At 40.2% G+C, this 25,607-nt stretch overlaps 1 protein-coding gene across 3 annotated transcripts in view; it reads left to right on the plus strand.

Moving 5' to 3' along the window:
* Positions 1 to 25,607, plus strand: part of fmnl1b (formin-like 1b) — a 50,842-nt gene that overhangs the window by 10,934 nt on the left and 14,301 nt on the right. For all 3 annotated transcript variants that reach the window (XM_075457003.1, XM_075457002.1, XM_075457004.1), the window contains 14 exons: positions 1,435 to 1,518; positions 3,681 to 3,764; positions 5,416 to 5,489; positions 6,163 to 6,246; positions 6,405 to 6,548; positions 10,467 to 10,554; positions 11,763 to 11,839; positions 12,208 to 12,301; positions 17,676 to 17,750; positions 20,189 to 20,299; positions 20,391 to 20,540; positions 22,670 to 22,771; positions 23,981 to 24,203; positions 25,189 to 25,395. In XM_075457003.1, the coding sequence (XP_075313118.1) occupies positions 1,435 to 1,518; positions 3,681 to 3,764; positions 5,416 to 5,489; positions 6,163 to 6,246; positions 6,405 to 6,548; positions 10,467 to 10,554; positions 11,763 to 11,839; positions 12,208 to 12,301; positions 17,676 to 17,750; positions 20,189 to 20,299; positions 20,391 to 20,540; positions 22,670 to 22,771; positions 23,981 to 24,203; positions 25,189 to 25,395 (1,597 nt within the window). The remainder of the gene's footprint in view (positions 1 to 1,434; positions 1,519 to 3,680; positions 3,765 to 5,415; positions 5,490 to 6,162; positions 6,247 to 6,404; positions 6,549 to 10,466; positions 10,555 to 11,762; positions 11,840 to 12,207; positions 12,302 to 17,675; positions 17,751 to 20,188; positions 20,300 to 20,390; positions 20,541 to 22,669; positions 22,772 to 23,980; positions 24,204 to 25,188; positions 25,396 to 25,607) is intronic.

A 25,607-nucleotide genomic window follows, 5' to 3' on the forward strand; every position in this document is an offset into this window, starting at 1 on the left:
GTGAGACATTCAGGGTGAGCATGTTTTTGTGCTGGTTTTTGCCCTTTTTTAATTAAAAACCGATCCATTGTGCCTGCATCTCGCGCTGGCTAAAGGAGCTAGCGTGCTCTGCGGTCAAGTGTGAGGGTGGTTTAAGCGGGCTGCGTTGCCAGGTTTAACAGAAACACCATTAAGCCTTAATTAATACTTAATAAAAAATACTTAATACTGTGCAGTATTCGCTGTATGTTATTGTTACCATATTGTTATAAGATACTATGCGAGTGCGAGCCCCCAATTAGAGCTTGAGGAGCGGCACAATGAGTATCTCTGCCTTACAAGAACCCCTTGATAATGAGCAGGCTTGAACATATACACGACCTTTTGCATTGGTGGAATTATTTCAGGTTTGTATGTATTTACTTACCTTTTATTCTTTTTCTAGTTTTCATTTGGTTGCTTAAGTAAATTCCTTAAGTGTGTTTGGGAACCTGTAGCCCTATGGGGGGGTTGGAGATGACTGTAAATTTAAATAACATGTACATGTGCTGTATTTTGGTGGTTGTTTTTCAGTTTCCCTCTGGCCACGTTTAACCTTCACCTATCGATCCATCGGCTTAATTCATCAGATTCAGATCCCCCATTGATTAACTGCCCCCCGTTTGTCAGAAACGACACGTGTGACGGCAGCTCGCCACGTGTTTTAGCGTTTAGACGGCTCAGCTGAAGGATTTTGCCACTAAAATTCACAAACTGCTTACGCGGCTGAGCCGAGGCTAACGGCTTAAATAAGTCACCTTTGAGGAGCCGCTGCTGGGCCTCCGTCAGCAGGCCGAGTCCCTGAGGTTCCTGACATGCAAATGTGAGGAATATTTAAGCAAAAGGATACCGAAGCTGCGTGCTGTCCTCCAGGCTACTCCTGTAGCCCAGTTCCATAAGTGAGAGAGTTATAATTAGTGCAGCTGACGTGTCCGTGTGCCAGTTTGTTGTATCGGACGCATCAGTACGCTGAAGGCTGTGAAAAGTGCTGAGAATCTTTCATCTGGATGAAAATACAGTAAAAAAACTTGTGCTTTCTGTTCTTTATCACCCCCACAAACACGTATCTCCTCAACTACGCCAAAGGGATGAATCAACTTCTTTTTGAAGCACCTTTAACCCTGAAATCCTGCAAAAATATCGGCCAAAAGTGAGGAATCCGACGTGTGACTCGGCGGTGTGACATGTTACCGCTGATAGTAGCCGGTGAGGTCATCACACAGCTGCAACAAAAGCCTCCGACTCACACCGTGACTCGTTACTGGACTAACAGCAGAACTACTGCAGAGCTCTGAATTATTAACAAAGTTCAAGGGTTAATCTTTTCAAAGGGGGATTAAAAGCAGGCTTTTCAGCCGACCCTGTTGGCACTTTTAACTGGTGATGATTTTATTCTTCTTCTGTCTCTCCCCCCAGAACACAATGAACCTCCCCCCGGACAAAGTGAAGATCCTCAGCCAGTATGACAGGGACAAGAAGTGGGAACTGATCTGTGACCAGGTACATTTCCATGGGGTTTATGGTTTTATTTATCGGATTTCTTTACGTTTATGCCTTTAAACAAAATGTGCAGCCTGTTGGAATGGGAGCATTTCAGATGAGAAAAGGCAGAAAATGTGTCTGACTGAACAGTCCTGCCTTAAAGGGGAAGGATGATAAGGTGCAGAGAGGTCACACTGGAAAAAATGCCCCTCCAAAAATAAGTAAAAAAAAACAACAAATAAAAGACGTTTTTTTGCTTGAAATAAGCAAAAAATCTGCCAATGGAACTAGTGAAAATCGGCTTGTCAAGATTTCTTGAAATAAAATGTGATATTTAGGACTTTTGAGATAAAAGTGATCTTGAAATTAGCTTAAAAACCTCTTCAAATGACAAAAAAAGCTTGTTTCATGTGAAATATTACTCAAAACAAGATATTCAAGATGTATTGTATTGAAATAAGTCCCTATATCTGGCTGAAATGGTACTTGTTAGACAATTGTGTCTTATATCAAGTGTAATGGGATACTCAATGAGACAAATATACTTGGTAAGATTTAGATTTTTTCCAGTGCACGTCATTCATTATCTCGTCTCTTATAGTGAAACGGCATCAGCTGTTAGAACAGCCCCTTCCTACAGAAGTTCTTCCTCTGGACGCCATCATCGTCGCCTCGTTTGCGCCGTGTGAAAACATACGTCTCAGTTCTTGAGTGGAGGTATAGGGCGGTTTCTGTGGGTCATTCGGGTCGAGGTGCGACTGCTTCTGGGGTCTTTATGATGGCCGTCCCTTTAAGATGAAGGGGAAGGAGGAGGTTGTTCGGCGTCTCTGGACTCTCCTCGCTGCATTGGAATCCACAAAAGCCTTGTTTCCACTATGCAGCCCGGTACGCATACCGCATACCGCATACTATATACTACATACTTCCATACTGCATACTCATCGATCAGACAGTATGCAGAGCGTTTACCCACAATGCATTTCTTTATCAACTTCATCAACTTTAGCAACATTTGAAATATTTTCAGGAGAGAAAGTAGTCGTTTAGATCCCCAACGTGTTGAAAACCTGACAAAATACCGGCTATTTACAATTTTGTTCCCACGAATTCGGCGCTACTAAAGCTAGCCGTAGTGAGCAACGCACTTCCGGTTATTTTCACAAAACAAAATACCCGTTGCCTTTTATCATAGGGAAAGCCATTACCATACAATTGGTGCTTTTGTTTTGAAAACAGGAAGTGAACCTACACTCGTTGTAGCTAGCTTGAAACGTTTGACGTTTTGACAGGAAATGACGATCGGCGACGTCACGTTACGTTGCATCTTGGGTAGCTTGAGTATGAGTAGTAACCTCATGATGCATACCCAACATTTCAGAGAATCTAGTATGCATCCGGGAACTTCTCGCTTACTCAAACTCGCATACTTACTCAAAAAGTCAGTATGAGTAGTAGGAGAAGTATGCGGCTTTGAACACAGTCATAGAGACGAGACAAAAAACCCGCTTGACCTCACCGTGGTGTGACAAAAGCGACCCGACCCGTACCGTTCATAGTGGAAACGAGGCTAAACGACGCGGCTCATCTTGTTTTTTGGCGTTTTTGTCCTTCGGGTGTTGGCTTAGATGCTGCGTTCTAAGGGAATCCAAACTTTCCCGCCACGCATGGAATAACAACATTTTGGCACCTGTTGGTTCTTTCTCGGCTGACTTGATCATGTTTGGGTTTCTGATGATGTCACCTGTGTATCTGCATGCCATTATTTTACAGTTTGAACATCACACACACACACACACACACACGAGGAAGCTCATTAATATTGTACATCACCGTGGCAACAAAAAAGAGAGTTCATATCAACCTGTGTCCTGACGGGAGCGCGACAGCAGACACCTGTTGGCGTCCTTAAGCCGCTCGCTCAGCTTCTCCTCGGTTAACAGTCGGATCCTTCAGGCTCTTTGACAGATTCCTGAGAGGAACATTTAATTAGAGGCCGCGAGCGCAGCCGGAGCAGCCGAACCGTGTCTGAAAATAACTGCAGCCGAGTCATTTCACACATTTACACCCGAGTAGCTGTGCAATCAGACTGCCTGAGTGAGCTCTGTCCCGTCTCCCCTCCTCGCTGCAGCGCCACAATCAGACGTAATTACAGGCTTCTGTGTGTTTCTCTGCATCTTCAGGAGCGGTTTCAAGTCAAGAATCCGCCGTCCGCCTACTTGGAAAAGCTGAAAAGCTATCTGGACCACGGAGGAGTCAGTCGAAAGGTACAACGTGACAAAAATCCCAGTTTGAAGCTGAGTTCCTGTTAGATTTGATCTCTCTTAAGCTGTCTTATTAGCTTTCTTTCAGGCGTTTTAAGAATCTCTTTCTTTGTAGGCTGAACTGTTTCCCTGATCTGATATTTCAGATCTTTGAGATGTTTGACCTCCTCTTCTTTTTCTTTGGTTGGTGAATTGTAGTTCTTGTAAAATGTATTAAACGAGCTATTAATATTTCAAGGGACTACTTTTTCTTCCAGGCAGCTAATCTGCAGATGTTAGCTGTTTTTTTTATTCCCCTCGCTGATGTAAAATAAGCGTAAAATTCACAATGTTTTTTTGAAAGTTTAAATCTGAGCTTCCATTAATGACAGTACAACCTTGCGAGTTATTCCTCTGAAGACCTTTCGCCTATGGGAAATACTACTACTAAGTTTTATAATCAGTTATATAATCAATATGGGCTTAAAGCGCAGACTCTCAGCTTTAATTTGAGTGTATTCACATCCAAATTGGAGGAAAGGTTTAGAAAAATACAGCTCTTTAATGTTAGTTGGTTATTTCATTGGCTAATCGCTCGTTAATCCATCTTCAATTAAGCAGGTAAAAGGTCTGGAGTTGATTCCAGGTGTGACATCTGCATTAGGTCAAAGGAGCTCGCAGTGGAAGGGAAACAGGACCATCCTCAGGCTGAGAAAAAGACCAGAAAATCCATCAGAGGGATGGATTGTGATTGTTAAGAGTGGCCAAATCAACAGTTTGGTATTTTCTGAGCAAAAACGAGTTCACTGGTGAGCTCGGGAGCTCGTAAAGGTCTGGACCTGATCCTGTCCACAGTGAAGAGAAACCCTGAAAGCAGGTGTATCAGTGTCTAAATCCACCAAAAAGAGAAGACTTCATGAGAGCAAATGCAGAGTGTTTACCACAAGCTGCAAACCATTAATCAGCCTCAAAAATAAAAAGGCCAGATTAGATTTTTCCATAAAACGTGTAAAGAAGCCAAACCTAAGAAACTAAGATCAACCCGCACCAGAATGATGGGAAGAAGAAAGTAAGGACAGGGTTTTAGGGATCCAAAGCCACACCTCATCTCCTGTAAAACACGGCGGAGGCAGTGTGATGGTGCGGGTTTGCGGTTCTGAAGTGTGCAGGGATACGCTTTCTGCTCAGATTCACGGTACAGATGAACAGGGACCAGAAAACATCCCAGGAGCTTTTTTAAGGCGAAGACGTGGAATATCCTGCAATGGCCGAGTCAATCGCACAGATTCCAACCCGATCGCGCGTGCATTTCACTCCTTTTACGACTAAACTTACGGCAGAAAGACCCACAGACGAGCAGCAACCGAAGACGGCTGCAGGGAAAGGCCCGTCAAAGCATCACAAAGCTCCAGATTCTCATAAAGTGTTAAAAAGGAACATTTTATGGACGTTAATGTCACTCTGTCCCGTTACTTTTGAGCCCCTGAAACGAGGAGACTTGCAGTGAACACTTAAAATCAATATTAAATACAACTTTTATTATTTATTAAAACAATTCGCTCACATTCAGCAGCTGTGCTGATGCCGGGAACCATTTCTGAACGACCGTGTGGGCTTTTATCCGAGTCTGTGACTGTTTCTGACCGCCTCTCACCTGCTTTCGTGTTTTTGTCAGTTTAAGAGACGTGTCCAGGAGTCCACGCAGATCCTGAGGGAGCTGGAGATTTCCCTGAGGACCAATCACATCGGGTGAGTCTCTGAGCTGGTGACCAACTAAACTGAAGCTTAGAATAAAACGACCGGAAAGCACAGTGCAGATTAGTCAGTAAAACGAAGAACAGAGACTGAGGAAAGTTAGATTTTTAGTTGTATTTTGCAGTGTTTTATGCATTTTATGAGGTTGAAACCAGGCAGTTTTTTTGGCTGCTTTATTTGACTTTATAACTGATTAAAGCGCTGCACTGGAAAAAATCTAAAGCTTACCAAGTATATTTGTCTCATTGAGTATCTCATTACACTTGATATAAGACACAACTGCCTAACAAGTACTATTTCAGCCAGATATAGGGACTTGTTTTAATACAATACATCTTGAATATCTTGTTAAGTGAAAAAGTCTTGAAAACATCTTGTTTTGAGTGAGATTTCACATGAAACAAGCTTTTTTTTTCATTTGAAGAGGTTTTTAAGCTAATTTCAAGATCAGTTTTAACTCAAAAGTCCTAAATATCACATTTTATTTTAAGAAATCTTAACAAGCCGACTTTCACTAGTTCCATTGGCAGATTTTTTTTGCTTATTTCAAGCAAAAACGTCTTGTATTTGTTGTTTTTTTACTCATTTTTGCTGCCTAAAGCTGCGTGTTTCCTTTAGTTTGAGTGCAGGTAAAAGCATTTCTGTCCTGTTTTCCTCTGTCCCGCAGCTGGGCTAAGGAGTTCCTAAACGAGGAGAACCAGGGCTTGGATGTCCTTGTGGATTATCTGTCTGTTGCTCATAGTTCTGTCACGTAGGTATCAGCTCGAAATATCATTGTTTCTTATTCCCGGAGCAGTCGAGGCCGAACTGTTGTGCGTCTTATCTCCTTCACACAGCCTGCGTGTCTGACAGTCTAACCCAGGATGGTTGTGAAAGTTCATCAGCTTTTCACTAACATTTGGTTCGCAGGTATGATGGGGATTCTTTGGAAAATGGCTCGCTGCCCTCAGACAAAGGCAAACATGTGGATAAGTCGGTCGAAGACCTGAGCAGAAGTGCCAGCAACTCGCCTACCAACACTGCCTCAAAGACCAGCAAGACCTTCACAGTCAGGTATGACACCTTCTTGCTGTTCCTGGGAGCAACTCTGGTATTTCTTTAGTTCCCCTTTTGTAAGTTGGTTCCGCCTCCTCTGCTAAGCCCCGCCCACTCACATCCACCCTGCTGGACGGATGAAGCCAGCTTCTGGTGGAAATGTTCTGCACTGAGGAGCATGCATCTTCCATCCAGCAGCAGCCTCAGAGGATATCAGAGCCCAGTGGATAAACGCCATCTGAGGCTAATGTTCCAGCAGAGTTAGCTAAAGACTGTGGATGTGCAGCAGCCACTTTTCATCCCACTGTTTTAACAACTAGGTCCAGTTCAACGCTGGCCTGAAGAAGCTGAGCCACAGAGAGGGATCAGTTCCAACTCTCAGAGCCTGAACTTCAGAGCAGGGAAATGGAAGCTTCTGAGAAATAACTCCTCCTGGTTTATTTATTGAGTTATTTTCTCCTTTAGCAGCAGCTAACGCTAACAGCTTAGCTAATGAAGATGACGTACACCAGCTTCTAAGGAGTTATTGCTGTTATTTTCTCCTTTAGCAGCAGCTAATGCTAACAGCTTAGCTCCTCATGGTTTATTTATTGAGTTATTTTCTCCTTTAGTAGCAGCTAATGCTAACAGCTTAGCTCCTCATGGTTTATTTATTGAGTTATTTTCTCCTTTAGCAGCAACTAACGCTAACAGCTTAGCTAATGAAGGTGTAGTACACCAGCTTCTAAGGAGTTATTGCTGTTATTTTCTCCTTTAGCAGCAGCTAATGCTAACAGCTTAGCTCCTCATGGTTTATTTATTGAGTTATTTTCTCCTTTAGTAGCAGCTAATGCTAACAGCTTAGCTCCTCATGGTTTATTTATTGAGTTATTTTCTCCTTTAGCAGCAGCTAACGCTAACAGCTTAGCTAATGAAGGTGATGTACATCAGCTTCTAAGGAGTTATTGCTGTTCCTTTCTGAAAGATGAACATTATTGTTCCCACATTACTTTGTCAGCTGAAGCTTTCTAGCTGAACGGTTCCGTTCTGTAACTCATCAACCTGCAGCTGTGTGGATAAGGTGTGTTTCCAACACAACACCGGTCCTCTCCTCACTCTCGGTGTGCTAACGCTACATTATCGGCATGTTTCTGATAAAGATGTAGGTGTTTAATGAGGTTAATATATCCAAAATGTTTAAACGCAGTAATTAACGGTACACATGCATTACTACGAGTTACGCTGTGTACATCTCCGGCTTGGTCCATCACTGTTGATGAGATAGCATTGTTTGCTAGCATCTGCTGCTAGCTTACAGCTACACTGCTGAACTATTTCCTTCTGGGATCAATAGAGGAACCATCTGTATCTATAAATGGAGCTGGAGTGTTTTTGGTCTGACTGGAGGAACAGCTTCATTATGTTTGTGTTTACTGCAATAATAATAATAATAATAATCAATTACATTTATAAAGCACTTTTCATTTCATACGGAATCTCAAAGTGCTATGCTGATGGTGGCAGACTACTGGATTGTAGCCACAGCTGCCCTGGGGCACACTGACGGAGGCGAGGCTGCCATGCACCGGCGCCATCGGCCCCTCCGACCACCACCAGCAGGTGGTCAACCTAACATGCATGATTTTTTGGACAGTGGGAGGAAGCCGGAGTACCCGGAGAGAACCCACGCATACATGGGGAGAACATGCAAACTCCACACAGAAAGGCCCCAGCTGGGTGTTGAACCTGGAACCTTCTTGCTGTGAGGCAACAGTGCTAACCACCACACCACCGTGCAGCCCAATTAAACATGAGGTGCCCCTGGTTGGCTAAGATGTTGCCCCTCCAAACAGATGTTTCAGTAGCGCTGTGCTCAAACATCTCAATACGACCTCAGAAAGCTGCGTCACCTTTAAGTTAAACGAATCACACAGCTGCTGTTTGGATTTGTTTGGAGCCGTGAAATGACCAAGAAAGATGGCTGAAATAAGTTTGTGCTCAGCAGTAAGTCAGCAGTCTGTGTTGGTGCTGCCAGCTGTTGCAAAGGGAACTCGATTTGTTCGATTATGACTCGTCTCATCGACTCGTCTCATCTATAAAAATCTATGGTTTTCACTTGCTACCAAAGTCTTTTGACATGGTGCCTAAACGCATCAGGGGTGTGTGCAGAGTGTAAATAAAAAGAAAGAACAGGTTATACTGGGAGAATATAACACCTTGTTTATAAAACAGCACTATTAGTTGCAGTTAATTTCTGTGTGTTTGTCGGTAAATTCAAGCATTTTCAACCAAATCAAAGTGTTTTTATTATTTCAGTTTCATCCAGGAATCCTGTGCAAGATGAAATAAGAATGAAACATTGGAAATGTGTTAATTAAAGGAAAGTAAATTGTTGGGAATAGATATAAAGTAGATCATCGTGGTGTTTTCAAACAAGCTTTCAAACTATACTGAGCTGGCTGGATTGAAATGAACGCTGGGCGTTTACTGGAGGCGGTTGCCGCACAGCAAACAGTCTTGTAACCTGTTAAGAGGCATACTTGCAGAGCCTGAAAGATCTAATGTTTCTGATGAGAAGCGACTGCATTCTTGTCGCACCGAAACGCCCACGTGCGTAGGTGTACGGCGGCCTCTTGTTCAGAAGCTCGTGTGTTAAGGACACTTAAACCTCTTAAAACATCGAGATAGTGTTGAATGTATGTGGACTGTGGCTTTTGTTTATCTGCAAAATGATAATCACTTCAGCTATAGAGGATCATTTGTTACCAGAATATCTGTCATTTCTTATAAAGTAGGTGTTAAAAAGTCTCTGCATGTGTTGATGAACTGATTTATCAATCCATCCTTTCACTTTATGCTGATTATGAGACTCTGAGCCAAATTAACTAAAATTATGAGTTAAATATTATCCAGGAAGTACTGAAATAATGTTACGCCCTCCTCATCTCTACTCGTTTTGCATCGTAATTTGAGTTGTGCAATTCGAAAAAGATGCTAAAATGTGTTTAATTTGATATTTTTTAGGGCTGGGCAACGATTAAAATCTTTAATCTAATTAATCACGATTCATCGCATTTGTACGCAAAATCCAAAAATGAATCCAAAAGTAGTGTATAGCTTTCAGCATTTAGTTTTATTTTAAATGTGCTGCCATATGAATGAAAGTGCCATAACATTTGTTGTGCAAACACACTTTTAACATCAGCATCTTTCTGTAGTTTTTATGTAGAAGCCTCGCTCCACTGTCTGTTTCCTTGAATGACTTGCTGCTATCAGTTGTGTGTTTTGCCTTTAAGTGATATTTTAGACTGGAACTACTACGCTGAGAAGACAATTCAACTTGGCAGTGTTTACAGATGACTTTGGTTCTGTCGACTCCGCCGTCTGGAAGAACTTTAACATGAAAATGGCCGAGTAAAAGTTCCGTACCCTTCTCCATGTTTGGTGGATCCGCCGATTACTTTCTTTTCCTGTTCCACAGCAGACAGCAACAGACTTTTACAAAATAAAAGCCTGTGAGCAACAGACTTTTACAAAATAAAAGCCTGTGAGCAACAGACTTTTACAATAATAAAATAAATAATAAAACAGGGGTGGTCCGTGGTGTAGTGGGTTGAGCAGGCGCCCCATGTACAGAGGCTATAGTCCTCGCTGCAGCTGGCCCCGGTTCGAGTCCTGCATCGGACGGCCCTGTGCTGCATGTTGTTCCCCCTCTCTCTGCCCCCTGCTTCCTGTCTCTATGAACTTTCCATTAAAGGCACAAAAGCTCCAAAAAATAATAAATAAATAAAAAGAAAAACTGCGTTAATGCCCGATAAAATATTTATCTGTGTTAAATAATCGATGAGTTAACGCGATAACGAGTTAACTCACCCAGCCCTAATATTTTTACAAGATAATATACACATGATGGTGCAGTGTGCCTCACCTGGTGGATTTTTGCTCTTTCCCAAACAGGAGAGCCCTGAGGAACTCGCGTGTTGTGAGTCAGAAGGACGACGTCCACCTCTGCATCATGTGTTTACGTGCCATCATGAACTACCAGGTACCGAAACCACCCACCGAGTGTGTGTCGTCGTTGATTTTCCTTCTGTTTTAGAGGAAGGTTGGGACTGTAGAAGAATGATCAAAATGTCTTTAAAAAAGTGAGGTCAGAAGTGAGGTTTGCAGATTTATCCAGATTTAAAGTCTTGCATGTACTGATAAACCTAAAGGACAATGTTTCCTTTGTTGTAAAGAATCCAGAGAATCTCACGAACACTGATGATATATATAAGATATATGCTTAGTTATATCTAATATCCTTTTCCAATAGACCTCATATTTAAAGCTCATAATTATGACTAAACATCTGTTTGCTAACAGCTAGCTTTTCTTCTCCGGTGCAGTAAAAACTCACGGTTGGATCACGAGATTTGACTGTTATGAAGAGAAGGCTATTATTAACCCTGAAAAATGAACATTTAACTGTCCCGCATCTCCGATATGTTCAGAAAACAACCATCAACACGACTGAAACGGTTTTCTCTTGAGCCACAATCATCCACGAATTCCCAGCTTTTACTTCCTCTCTTCAGATTTCCGGGAACTAAGTCCAGATTTGAACTTTAAATCGAAACTATGTCTTGATTTAGACAAAGTAGATCACAGCTAAGTGGAACTAAGTCATAATTATGAGCTCTAAATGCGATTTTCTGTGTTGAAATTATGGTTTAAATTCAGGATTTTATGAGAAAAGTCAGATAAATAAACAAACTTTTATCGAATATATAAGTGGTAAAATGAGCAGTAAGGTAGGGGGTTCATGGACTGACTGATTATATCTTATATACACACGTTACATCATTTCATCTTTAGGATAATTAAAGTATTTGCCGTAAATTTTCATAATTCTTTGCCTGATAAATGTAGAATTTCCTCAAAAGCTGTAGTAACTGTAACTGCTGTTGTGCAGTTGTAATTGTAAACACTGATCTGTCTCTAGAAACGGGCACAAAGGAACAAATTCAAGATGGCCGATCAAAATAGTGCACATTAACTTGCCCAAAACAAAACAAAGACCCATTTTAGTCGTGTTGTTTTGGTCGTAGGCCTTTATCGGGCCCTCACCAGCTCAGAAACTTTGTTAAATTGTAAAAGTTTGTTGTCAAAGAAACGATAAGAAGAGTGTCAGCGATAAAAGTTTGTTCCCTTTTAAAGTGAGCAGAATGATGAAGGAGGAGTTGTGATGTTCGGGCTTTTGTGCGTTCTCAGTCGGGGTTCAACCAGGTGATGAAACATCCCTGCTGTGTCAACGAGATCACGCTGAGCCTCAACGACAGAAACCCGAGGTGAGAATCAGTGATGATTTTACAAGTAAAAAGTCCTATACTGACAATTTAAAGTACTTAAAATACTCTGATACTGATGTTATTGTTTATCCATTAAGGTTTAAGCAGGATTAACAGCTTGATTTAGGCTTTTTAAAAGAAAATAATTCACAACGACAGCTTCAAATGACTTGAATTATTATCAGTAAACCTTCCAATGAAGCTTCTGTCACACTTTATATTATTATATTATGATTATACCAGCTGAGGAGTTTATTCTACCACAAAACTCTTGTGTTAAAACGTGTAATTCCTTCATTTAACTGAGCAGTTAGGGAATGAAAATAAGTCCTAATTAAAGTAAATGTTGGTGTAAATCTGTTCCTCAGGACCAAGGCTCTGGTTCTGGAGCTGCTGGCAGCCGTGTGTTTGGTTAGAGGAGGTCATGACATCATCCTCTCCGCCTTCGACAACTTCAAAGAGGTCAGATTGGGTTGCCACGGTGACACGTGGCCACGTAATCAGCAGTTCGGCGCATGTTGACCTTTCGGCTCATACAGTAGCAGCTGCGTATTAATGATAATTCTCAGGAAGTCTCTGATTTGATCGCATTCCGCATGTGATTAACTTCTGATCTGCTGCTTTTCAGGAGAAACTTTTTAGGCTGTTGGAAACTTTACTGGAGTTTTAAAGTAATTCCTGGACATGAAGCGGGTGAATATGGATATAAATAAATAAATAAATAAGTTTATATGATGATAAATGCCGCTTAAATTAAATTAAATATTAAGTTATGCAAGAATAATCGAATAGAATGTGAAACAAATACAAAGAAATTGAATATGTATTCATTTAAGCTTTTGTTAATGTTGCTATTTATTATTATATAATTATTTTATACTTTACATACATTCATTTTATTTATTTAAACTAGAATATATTTAATTTATTTATTTGTCACTCCTGCATTTATTTCTGTTTTACTTTCCTTTACATCATATTTATCAATACATTCTCTCCAAATAATTAATTTCTTTATTGTATTTTTTAATTTGAATTAGTTTATTTTTTTGGTGTATTTAATTCTCTATTCGTTCCCTTTTGCATTTTCTCGCCCATTTATTTCCTTGTTTTCTTTTACATTTCCTTTTCTTAGCCATGCATTTCTTCCTCATTATGCAAATGAGGGGGGCGGGCTCTCAAGCTGTGTCATGGGCTCAGCTCTTCTCCTATTGGTTGATTATCAGGCTGCACATATCGTGCTTCAGAAGTTAGTTCCTGAAACCGGGAGTGTAAAGAACTTTACTTTCAGTACCAAAGCTACGGTACAGTCGGTTCTCTTAGTCGCTGTTTGGTCCGTTTAAAGTACAACATTTATCTATAAATTTTGAACATAAATGTAGAGCTAAGCTAAGCTAGCTGCTAACGCTATTAGCCTTCTCCATTGCTGGTCTTTGTAGCTGTTTTTCCTGAAACAAGCCACCTAAAACTTAATGTTTTCTTTGATTTTTAGTCGCATTTATCATCTCACAAACTTATTTATTTTGCCATTTATGTATTTTTTTGTATTGATTTCGGAATATGACAGTTTCTGTCCTCCTTAGCTGAAAGGAAGCAAAATTAATGACACAATGATTTTAAAAAGTGCAGATTGATATTGATGGCATGATTAAAGATATCTATTATTATCAATATAAGTTAAGATATACCTTTATGGGTCCCACAAGAGGAAAATCCAAAGGTACACGATACTGTACTTTACTGCACATACCTATAAAAACATATAGTTATATGCCTATAGCAGTAGTTATTGCACATTAGAGTATCATCACACATGAAGAGAGCAAGTGAAAGTATGGAGAGTGTTTCTGGTATGTTGCAGCTTTTGTGAGTCCGACGCAAACAAACGAAACATAATTCATTAATCCATTTTATTACTCATTTATATTGATTTCTCATTGCTTTCTGCATGTAAAACTATAGTTATTCTCTATAAAATGTATTTTTTTGTTAATATTTCTGGATGTCTAGAACAGATTCGAACTAATTCCAAAGTTTCTAAAGAGGTCAGACTGAAAGCTGGTCAAATGTGCATGAAGTGCAGCCCAAGATAGAGAGAGATATATATATATATATATATATATATATATATATATATATATATATATATATATATATATACACACACACACACACACACACACACACACACACACAGCTGATGCTTTCGTAGTGGAAGAATAAAAGAATAAGTAACTACCAAAGCTCTGCTTTGAATACTTCGCTTCTGATTCTCTTTAGGAGATCTCGTGTTTGTCAGATGTGGTCTAAACACATTAACTTTAGCACATTACAGCTTCTCGGTTGCTCCTCTCTTGTTCGTCTGCACACGTTGTTCATCTTAGTTGCTCAAATCGAACGTTACTGCATGATATCGTTCGAAATCGTTGGAAAACAATTAAGGAAGCGCTTCGTTTTTTTTTTTGGCAGAAGTTCCCTCATTAATTACATCCTGTGTTTCCTCCTGCGGAGCTTTGACCTACAGTGTGTTTCAGCAGCCATGACTCAGCCCACATTCTCACACTATCTGTTACAGCAGCTCACATACCAGCCGGTCTTTCCCTGCTTTGATAAGCAGGTCCGGAGGACCCTCAGACCAAGCCACAGCCCCCTCCTGCACCCCAGCTGCTCCCTCCAGTTGTTCCGCCACCAGGCAGAAACTGGTGGAAGTGAGGTGCAAATATGTGAAACACTTGTAGGCCGACCTCTGACCTCTCCTTTGCTCCCTCTGATGTTTGCCTGAGAAAGCAGCAACTGTTGCAACAATGCAGACAGACAGGAGTGTAAACCTGAACTCGGGAGGGTTTATAATTAGAAAACCTGTCACGCAACCAGCTGAGAGGAAAACAAACAGGAGGAGCACAAAGAGGGAAACAATTGTGCTCTGATTTTTCTCCCGTGAATATTTAAACAGGTTTTTTTTTTTTCCTCTGCAAATCTGCCAGTTGAGGCTATTTGCATGTTTTTTTTTTTATAATGGAAGCAGCTTTGTGAGCGTTTGCTCATGTTAATCAGCGACATGTCACCCGGTGCAGTTCACTGATGCGTCCCAGAGGCCGACGCCGTAGTTAAACACCAGCTCTTTTATGGAAGTTTTTCTGTGCCATCAGAGTTTGAATACGAATTTCTAATATTGAATCTTTACAGCAGGGGTCTCCAACCTTTTTCCCTCTGAGAGCTACTTTAAGAAAATAAAAATGGCCGAGAGCTACTCGTGTTTTGTAACATTTATTATCGTCGCTCATTTTGAACAAACAAACTCAATAAGCCTTCTTTTCCTGAACATTTACAATATGTTACTGTCCACATCTCACATTCTGTATTAAAACATCACAAAAATAAAGAACAAAAATTGCATTCACAATAAAAACCATTTAGTTCAGTTCAATATTGAGCAGTGAAGGTAGGGGTGTGTGTGTGTGTGTGTGTGTGTGTGTGTGTGAGTGTGAATGTGTTCAGAAGTTCAGCCTTTTTTAGCTAGTGAGATGACTGACACTGCAAGGAGTCAACAAGAGAGGTGTATGCTGGAGTGTATCCATTCATGTCAGAAAAAGCTGACTCACAGAGGTATGTAGACCCAAACAAAGTAGACATTTTCAGAGCTGCTTGGTGAAGATTTTCATAATTATCTGGCTCTACCAAGCTCCAGAAATGCTGTGAATGCTGCTGAGACTTTAACTGCACATTGTTTTGAAGGTTTATAACCTCCATTTCCATAGGATCGACACAGAAAAGTTCAGCCATCTGTCCTGAAATCTCACTGATGTCCACATTCATGAAAGGGTTGGCCATAAATGTCACACAGGGCTCAAGTTTCTCAAAGTCACTGAATCTGTCAGCAAACTCCTGTCCAAGCCTTGAGAAGAGGTCAGGCTGCACCTGTGTGACTGTCCAGCATCTTTGAGATAGAGGGGAAGTGCTGAAATCTTCTGCCTTTCACTTGCTGAATGTACAATGACAGTTTTGCACTGAACGCCTTGACAGCACTGATCATGTCACATATATTTTTACCTTTGTAACTGTAGGTTCAGGTGGTTAATTTTCTCATTTACATCGGTCAGCCAACTCGAAAGACTGTTCCCTGGGCGCAGCCATTGTTTACCTCTCACTGAAACGTAGCACCTCTGTCGTCACTAGGTAGCCCGGCCTCCGACCCCGCTCCTCACGATTTGATTGGCCCGATTAAGTTTCGATTTTCAGCCTCGCAAAACGATCACAAGTGACGACACCAGCCCGGGAGCAAATTCAATTTGCGGTCGCTAAGGGCGTCTAGATATCTAGGCTACCTTCTCACATCACCACTGACTGGCAAATAACTATTGGGAGTGTTGGAAGGGGCGGGACACTGTGAATTTTGATTGGACACAAATTTAAGTAGATTTGCCGAGAGACCAATCAAGTTTTCAAATTAATGTATGATTCATTGGCCCTTTGGCGAGCTACTGGTAGCTCGCGAGCGACGCATTGGAGACCCATGCTTTACAGCATCAAAATCAGACTTTGAATTAGAAAAACCAACAGTGTAAAAAAATAAATCAATTTCTAAAAACAAATTCAGTGTAAAAAAAATTCAACTTAAAACAATTCAGTGGAAAAAGAACCAGACTCAACATCCGGGTAAACGGGGAGAAGCAATCGATCCCCGTCTCAATTCATCCAACGGCAGCCAATCAGGTTCCGCTCCATTGGACAGATCAGCCATGTCCACCAACAGGTGATGCTGCTTCGGTGAGTGAGTTTACTTTATTTGCCATTTGTGTTAGTAAAATTTGAGTAATAGATATTATTTAATATCTATTGAGCTGATCTGTCCAATGGAGCGTAACCTGATTGGCTGCCGTTGGATGAATTGAGACGGGGATCGATTGTTTCTCCCTGTTTACCCGGATGTTAAGTTTGGTTCTTTTTCTACTGAATTTTTTGAAGTTGAATTTTTTTCCACTGAATTTTTTAGATGTTGAATTTTTCAAATTCAAAGTCTGATTTTGTTGCTGTAAAAATTCAATATTAGAAATTCGTATTCAAACTCTGATGGCACAGAAAAACTTCCATACTTTTTCCACTGTTTGTGTGATACTTGTGTTTTTTTTAATCTGCAGCATCAATGTTTGAGCAAAGCGACAACGAGTAGAAAAATGAAGGTGTTGATAAAACAAATTAAGGACCAAAGCCCGCGGGATCATTAGCCCTCGTCTGGTCGCCATCGGATACCGCGGCGGTGACTCTCTTGTTTTGGTGCAGCGGCACCGGCATGTGCGTGGGCGAGAGTCGGAGGTATAAGGACGAGTGATGGCGCAGTCTTAAAGTGGAGGCAGGCGGGCGGGCACGGGGCCAGGAGCTGGCTTATGTGTCCCTCGGCTGCAGAATGTGGTCTTTGTTTAGGCTTGTGCAGGCTGTCAGGTTGGCATGCTGCATTATTTAGTGGACATGAGTGTGCAGAAGGGAGCAGGTAGAGGAGTAAGTCTGCAGGCTGTGAAGAAAACACGGTTATAACGTGGCTGCGTTATCTACTCGTATGCAAAGATGTGGAAACCAGCAGAGTGGGTTTTACTCCAGACATTATTCCCGTTTGTTCCTGAAATGAGAATAAATTCAGATGTCACAGCGCTGATTAATTAGACTGAATGTTTGCTGAGGTACAGATAACAGACGCACTAAATGATCCGTGAGCCGCAGATCCAGCAGATAATTACATCTGTGTGAGGACACTGCCCCCGTGTGAGTGCTCATGGTGAAGGCAGCAGGACTTCACAACAAAAAAGAGCAAAAGTCTTGATTATTTCACTTGTTTTTCCAGGTGTGTGGAGAGAAAAGCCGATTTGAGAAGCTCATGGAGTATTTCTGCAATGAAGACAGCAACATTGACTTCATGGTAAAGCACAATGTGACCAAAAGTTTGACAAAAAAAACAAAAAAACTAAAGCTATGAGCATTATTTTCTGCTGCTCGTCCGGTTTCTGCACTGGAAAAAATGCCCCTCCAAAAATAAGTTTAAAAAAACAAACAAATGAAAGACGTTTTTGCTTGAAATAAGCAAAAAAATCTGCCAATGGAACTAGTGAAAATTGGCTCGTCAAGATTTCTTGAAATAAGATGTGATATTTGGGACATTTGAGATAAAAGTGATCTTGAAATTAGCTTAAAAACCTCTTCAAATGAAACAAAAAGCTTGTTTCATATGATATGTGACTCAAAACTATTTTTATTCATTTAACAAAATTTTCCAGATGTATTTTCTTCAAACAAGTCCCTATATCTGGCTGAAATGGTACTTGTTAGGCAGTTGTGTCTTATATTAAGTGTAATGAGATATTTTGACTAGAAATGAGACAAATATAGTCTAGGTAAGACTTAGATTTTTTCCAGTGTGCCTTTAAAATAGATATTTTAAACCTGGTTGAAGGGATTTTGGTGAAGAAATTAGCTGCAAACTGACCTGCTTATTTCACTTTACTCATTAATTCATCCTAATTGACCTGTAAAGCCCAGTTATGATAGTATGTCCCATTAATATCATAACTCCCATCCAAGAAATACTGTTAATTAATTTTCCTGAAAAACAAAAAAAAAGCGAAGCAGCAACATTGTTGGAATTGTTTTATAAGAAAATGTAAAATAAACAACTTGAATGTTTTCTGTGCAGCAGAGAAAACAACTGATAATGATTCTAAACTCCTTTGGCTGTAATTTTCCCTGATAATCGTCAAGACGCTTTATGAGAAAACCGTCGAGACAAAATAAATATCGACTCAGACTCTTGAGTAGTTTTTGTTTATTATGACTCATTATTGATATAAACGAGCCGACAGCAGTCTGGGGTATTAAACCTTTTCCAATCTCCAGCATTTAATCTGTGCAGATGTTTCCCTGCAGACGCACAAGCTTGCACAGAGTTGTAGTGATTTCCACTCATCGATAAGGACGGCCTGAACCACAATCTCAACCATTACCAGTTTATTTCTAACGATTAAAATGTTTAATCTAATTAATCACATGATTTCCCTGATTAATCACGATTAATCGCAAAATCCAAAAATGAATCCAAAAGTAGTATATAGCCTTTATCATTTAGCTTTATTTTAAATGTGCTGCCATATGAATGAAAGTGCCATAACATTTGTTGTGCAAACACACTTTTAACATCAGCATCTTTCTGTAGTTTTTATGTAGAAGCCTCGCTCCACTGTCTGTTTCCTTGAATGACTTGCTGCTATCAGTTGTGTGTTTTGCCTTTAAGTGATATTTTAGACTGGAACTACTACGCTGAGAAGACAATTCAACTTGGCAGTGTTTACAGATGACTTTGGTTCTGTCGACTCCGCCGTCTGGAAGAACTTTAGAATGAAAATGGCCGAGTAAAAGTTCCGTACCCTTCTCCATGTTTGGTGGATCCGCCGATTACTTTCTTTTCCTGTTCCACAGCAGCAGACTTTTACAAAATAAAAGCCTGTGAGCAACAGACTTTTACAAAATAAAAGCCTGTGAGCAGCAGACTTTTACAAAATAATAAGAATCAGAATTACTTTATTAATCCCTTGCAGGAAATTCCTTTTCTGCTGTGCACTCGTTTACAGAAAAAAAGATTAAGTCAGGAAATACAATAGAGCAAAATAAATATAATACAATAAGACAAAATAAGATAAAGCAAAATTACAACCCCATACAGTAAAATAAATTTACACCCTTGCCATATAAACAGTGTAAAAATAAGATATAAGATGAGGAAAATCTCAGTATATACAATAAACTGTATTTACAAAGCTGCTCAGTACCTAATTATTATTATTGCACATAGTGAAGTTATGAAATAAATAAAGAGATGAATAACTGTCAGAAGTTATTCATTATTTTATTATTTATTTATTATCTATTTATTTTATTATTGTAAAAGTCTGTGAGCAACAGACTTTTACTAATAATAAAATAAATAATAAAACAGGGGCGGGCCGGGGCGTAGTGGGTTGAGCAGGCGCCCCATGTACAGAGGCTATAGTCCTCGCTGCAGCTGGCCCCGGTTCGAGTCCCGCATTGGATGGCCCTGTGCTGCGTGTTGTTCCCCCTCTCTCTGCCCCCTGCTTCCTGTCTCTCTGAACTTTCCTATCCATTAAAGGCACAAAAAACCCCAAACAAAACAAAAACTTGCGTTAATGCGCGATAAAATATTTATCGGCGTTAAATAATCAATGAGTTAACTCGCCCGGCCTTATTTCTAACCTAAACCAGGACCTCACACACACACAAACACTCTATTATTACCACAGGAACTTCTGCAGCATGTAAGCTAAAGACTTTACTCCATCTGCCCACCAGGTGGCCTGCATGCAGTTCATCAACATTGTGGTCCACTCAGTGGAAAACCTGAACTTCAGAGTCCACCTCCAGTATGAGTTCACTCAACACGGCCTGGACGACTACCTGGAGGCAGGTTTGACTCCTGTAAAAACTGCATGGATGTGGTATCTATCGTGTTGTTTAGACGATTTTTAAAAAATCTGCCCTCCTGCCTTCGCAGAGGTTGAAGTTCACAGAGAGCGACAGGCTGCTGGTGCAGATCCAGGCCTATCTGGATAATGTTTTCGATGTGGGAGCTTTGCTTGAGGATGCAGAGACCAAGAACGACCTGCTGGAACACACGGAGGAACTGCAGGAACACAACACGCAGGTGGATGCACCGCACACACATCTGCCCTGCAAAACACAGCAATTACACTCGGTTCAGAGATAATCAGGGTATTATTCCGTCACATGGGATATTTCCCATTAATGTGGCTGAGTAGGTGCTGAAATAAATCACGGCATGCGGATAAGCGGGATGATTAGGTCAGCTGGTGACTTTTCCTGGATGGAGATCCCTGAAGGTCTGTTCTGAATCCCTAATATGTGTTTACTTTCAACACAAACAATTTCACATACAGTAGTGGGAAAGATCGCAAAGTTATCATGACTTACAGAAACAAAACCAGCACAAAAATATCAAATATTTCTGGGATTGAAGAGAAAAGTGTCCCGGTTAACGGATCGAAAGGGCAGAAAGTGTGAACTGGATGAATATCAGCCAAGTATACTAATTAGGAAAAAAACAAAACTATCTTTGGAATACAAAATAGGAGAATGCACCTAACCAGTTAGTTTCCCAGAGCAGTGGGAGACTTTGTGTGTAAGAAAACTGTCACAATGGCTAAATGCAATTTGAGGTGACCATACAGTCACAGCTAGCAAGCGTAGCAAGCTAACAAGTTTCGGTGCAATCTGTTGGTTTCCTTAGCTAGGAAATTGTTTTTGAATTGGCTCTATATGAATGAAAATAATTATGATTACAATGAATTGAATTCCAATTGGCTTGAATTGGACTATACTATTTAAGTGCCTTGAGATGACAGTTGTTGTATTTGGCGCTATATAAATAAAACTGAATTGAATTGAAACGTAATAGTCCTAGCTAAAGCTAACTCAGTCAATTTTCTTGTTTTTTTTTTTAAATAAAATGAAAAAAAAAAACGTCTAATCCTCTGTCATGTCTGCAGGTTTTAGTTGACACACAAAATGACACAGCAGCAAAACTGATTGTGAAAGAAAAAAATGGAAACATAGAAAATGTGAGATGCTAAAGCTAACGTAGCCTAGCATAGATTAGCAGAGTGTGAGCAGCTGCCATTCTTGCAGGCAGGACTCAAAATAATTTAGCCTCTCTAAAATTTAACTACTTAATCATAAATATTACAATCCCATAGAAGCTGGTGACTTCCTCTGAAAAAAGACAACAACTGAGTTTAATACAAAGTCACAGCTAGCTGATGTGATAGTCTTAGCTTTTTTTTCTTAAAAATAATATTAGCTGATTAATATTAGTTGATATCTCGAACACAAATGACACAGCAGAAAAGTCTAATCATAAACAGATCAAATGGAAACATAATAAAATATGCTAAAGCTAGCCTAGCTTAGCAGAGGAGGAATAACTGCCATATTTACAGCTTTTGACTTCATAATTTAGCCTCTATTTAATTTAACAGTGGAATTGTGTTCTTAATTTAGGAAAATATACTTTTAGCTAATATTAGTGTTCTGTCAAAGTTTGTTTTTAAAAATTATCTTCAATTTAACCTATTCTAGCTTAACCTCTGACTTTTCTTAATTTAGGTATGTATTTTGACAGTTAAATTGTGTTTTTGAATGCTTTTGACAAGAAAATGTGTTTTTTAGCTAATTAGTGTTATGTCAAAGTTTGTTTTTAATAGTTGTGTAGCTTAGCTTAGCCTAGCTTAGCAAAGTGTGAGTAACTGCCATGTTTGCAGCCTCTGATTCGTAATAATTTAGCCTCTATTTGATTAAATTGTTTAATTATATTCTTTATTGTGTGTGATAATAGAAAATATACGTTTAGCTCATAAGTGTTCTGTCAAAGTTTGTTTATAAAAATAATCTCTAATTTAACTTAGCCTAGCTTAACCTCTGACTTTTCTTAATTTAGACTATGTGTTTTTAACAGTTATATTGTGTTTTTGAATGCTTTTGACAATAGAAAATGTGTTTTTAGCTAATTAGTGTTCTGTCAAAGTTTGTTTTTAATAGTTGTGTAGCTTAGCCTAGCTTAGCAAAGTGTGATTCGTAATAATTTAGCCTTAATTTGATTGGTGCGAGATTTTGCAACCTAAAGATGAAGTACAGCTTAACCATCCTGCAAACTTGAGTGTTTTGTTGGCTTCCCTTTTTCTTTAGTTCCTGCTTTTTTCTGAGGCAGAGATGTGAAACTGTCTCACACATAATAAGACTTGGCTCTTGTGCTCACAGCTGAGCACCAGACTCCAGGAGAGCGAGAGGGAGGCGATGGAGAAAGTCTCAGAGTTGGAGAAGAAGCTCATTCAGGCCACTAAAGAAGTGGAGCTCCTAAAGGTAGAATACACCAGTTTAACTCCTTTTATACTCATCCCTTCATCCAACAGTTTCCGCTTCTAAACTTATTTACTTTCTCTTGCAACGTAATATAGAAAGAGAATTAATTTATTGACGAGACGCTTTCTGATGATGCGTAAAGTTGGTAAACGCCCAGTTTCATCGTGTTGTTGAGCTCCCTGCTGTGACCTCGTGTCCTGATCTTGTCCCATATGTTTTTAGTTGGTGATCTTTGTTTATTTTAAGGCACCCGGGGAACAAAATCACAGCTGTGTTGGCTTTTTCTATCAGGTGGAAGTTTGAAGCACACAGACAAGCTCAGATATGTTTCCAACATGTAAAATGATAAAAAAATCTTCAGTTGTCGTACTTATAATTAACCTCCTCTGTGATTTGTGCTACATGTTGTCACTCTTTAGACACATTAACTCTGCAGAAACTTCTACATATTAAGGAGTTTCTGAGCACTTTCCTGTATAAATTTGCATGTTAACGAGGCAAAGCAGAGAAAATCTTGACCTCTCCAATATGGTGGACATGCAGAGGGAAAGCAGTAAAATGCATCATCACCTATTTACACTGGAAAAAATGCCCCTCCAAAAATAAGTAAAAAAATACAACAAATACAAGACGTTTTTGCTTGAAATAAGTAAAAAAATCTGCCAATGGAACTAGTGAAAATCGGCTTGTGAAGATTTCTTGAAATAAGATGTGATATTTGGGACTTTTGAGATAAAAGTGATCTTGAAATTAGCTTAAAAACCTCTTCAAAAGTCAAAAAAGCTTGTTTCATATGAAATCCGACTCAAAACAATTTGTTTTAAAGACTTTTTAACTTAACAAGATATTCAAGATGTATTAAAACAAGTCCCTATATCTGGCTGAAATAGTACTTGTTAGGCAGTTATGTCTTATATTAAGTGTAATGAGATATTTTGACTAGAAATGAGACAAATATACTTGGTAAGACTTTGATTTTTTCCAGTGTACTGTGGATATTTACACTAAACAATGACAAAATAGGAGCAGAAATGCTGCTGTTGGCTTTCTGTTACTGGAAAACTCAAATTTTTGGAGGCAATCAGCAGCCAGCCAATCAGGAGAAGACCTGCAGATGATAGATCTTTAAGCTGAACTCATTTCTACGGGATAAAACCTGTGATGTGCATTTATTGGTGCATGTGTAACACAACCATCTGTGTATCGTAGGAGAGTCTTCGTGAGTCCTGCTCTCAGGTGGCTCAGCTGCAGCAGCGAGAACAAGAGACGGAGCTGCAGCGCCAGCGGGAAAGAGACGAGTATCGATCCACGGAGGCCCTGAAGGAGCTCGAGCTCAGAGTTCAGGCTCTGGCGGAGCAGGGGCTCCTCCGTGTGGAACGCTCCCCCTCCGGACACCTGGACTTACAGGTGGTCCCCGGCGTCACACAGAGAGGTCAGTGCTGATATCTGATAACACCTCCAGACTGAAACACACTTTATTCTGTGTTACTCTGAGAAATTCACTGCAGGTGAGCATTTATGTTAGAGTTAGCATAAAGATGAAAACCGATTCATGTAATATCAATGTAAGTAAAAGTTGCATAGCTAAAGAAACCAACAATATTGCATCGGTGGAAAGCAAAAACCCCCTTTTAACAGGAAAGAACCATCTGCCTCGACCGGCTGGGGGTAGAGGGGACAAGAAGCACCGTAACACCAGGGCTGCTGGGACAAAGGCTGTGTTCGAAACCACATACTACATACTTACAAACGGCATACTGATCGATCAGACAGTATGCAGAGCGTTTACCCACAATGCATTTCGCTCCTGCTCTAAACTCTGTAAACTTTAGCAACATTTGAAACATTTTCAGGTGAGAAAGTAGTCGTTTAGATCCCCAACGTGTTGAAAACCTGACAAAATACCGGCTGTTTACAATTTTGTTCCCACGAATTCGGCGCTACTAAAGCTAGCCGCAGTGAGCAACACACTTCCAGTTATTTTCACAAAATAAAATACCCGTTGCCTTTTATCATAGGGAAAGCCATTAGGATACAATTGGTGCTTTTGTTTTGAAAACAGGAAGTGAACCTACCCTCGTTGTAGCTAGCTTGAAACTGCCGTTTTGACAGGAAATGACGATCTATGACGTCACGTTACGTTGCATCTTGGGTAGTTTGAGTATGAATAGTAACCTCATGATGCATACCCAACATTTCGGAGAATCTAGTATGCATCCGGGAACTTCTCGCTTACTCAAACTCGCATACTAACTCAAAAAGTTAGTAGGAGTAGTAGGCGGTTTCGAACACAGCCAATAATTATTCTGATGCTCAGCTGGGTGCAGAATGTTTACTTTTGTTAAACGACCTGCATAAAATGTTATAAATGTGACTGAACCGGGAACAAACGTTCTCCTCCCTCATTCTCCTCACAGCTGAAGATGAAGTAGATGCTGCTCCTGCTTCTTCCCAAACAGAAGCTTCTTCAGTACAAGCTCAAGCTCCTCCTCCTCCTCCCCCGCCTCCACCTCCACCTCTAGCCATAGCTCCTCCCCCTCCTCCACCACCGCCAGTGCCAGCTCCGGCAGTGGCTCCACCTCCCCCGCTGTGTCCTGGAGGTGGTACCATCCAGCTGCACCCAGGTCAGTCCACCTTCAGACTGACTGAAAGCACTTTATTAGAGCAGAAAAAATTAGTTTATAAAAGGTTTTACCCTGTTTTTGAGGATATTTGTGGGAGATTATTTTCTAAAGTGAGAAGATTCAACCAGGACAATTTAATACCAGCTCGGTTTGAGACAGAAAAGATCCTCCTTGTCAAACAGCTCATATCAAAACCTACTGACCTATACGGT

The sequence above is a fragment of the Odontesthes bonariensis genome, chromosome 23 (genome assembly GCF_027942865.1).
Source record: "Odontesthes bonariensis isolate fOdoBon6 chromosome 23, fOdoBon6.hap1, whole genome shotgun sequence".
Taxonomy (NCBI): Eukaryota; Metazoa; Chordata; class Actinopteri; order Atheriniformes; family Atherinopsidae; genus Odontesthes; species Odontesthes bonariensis.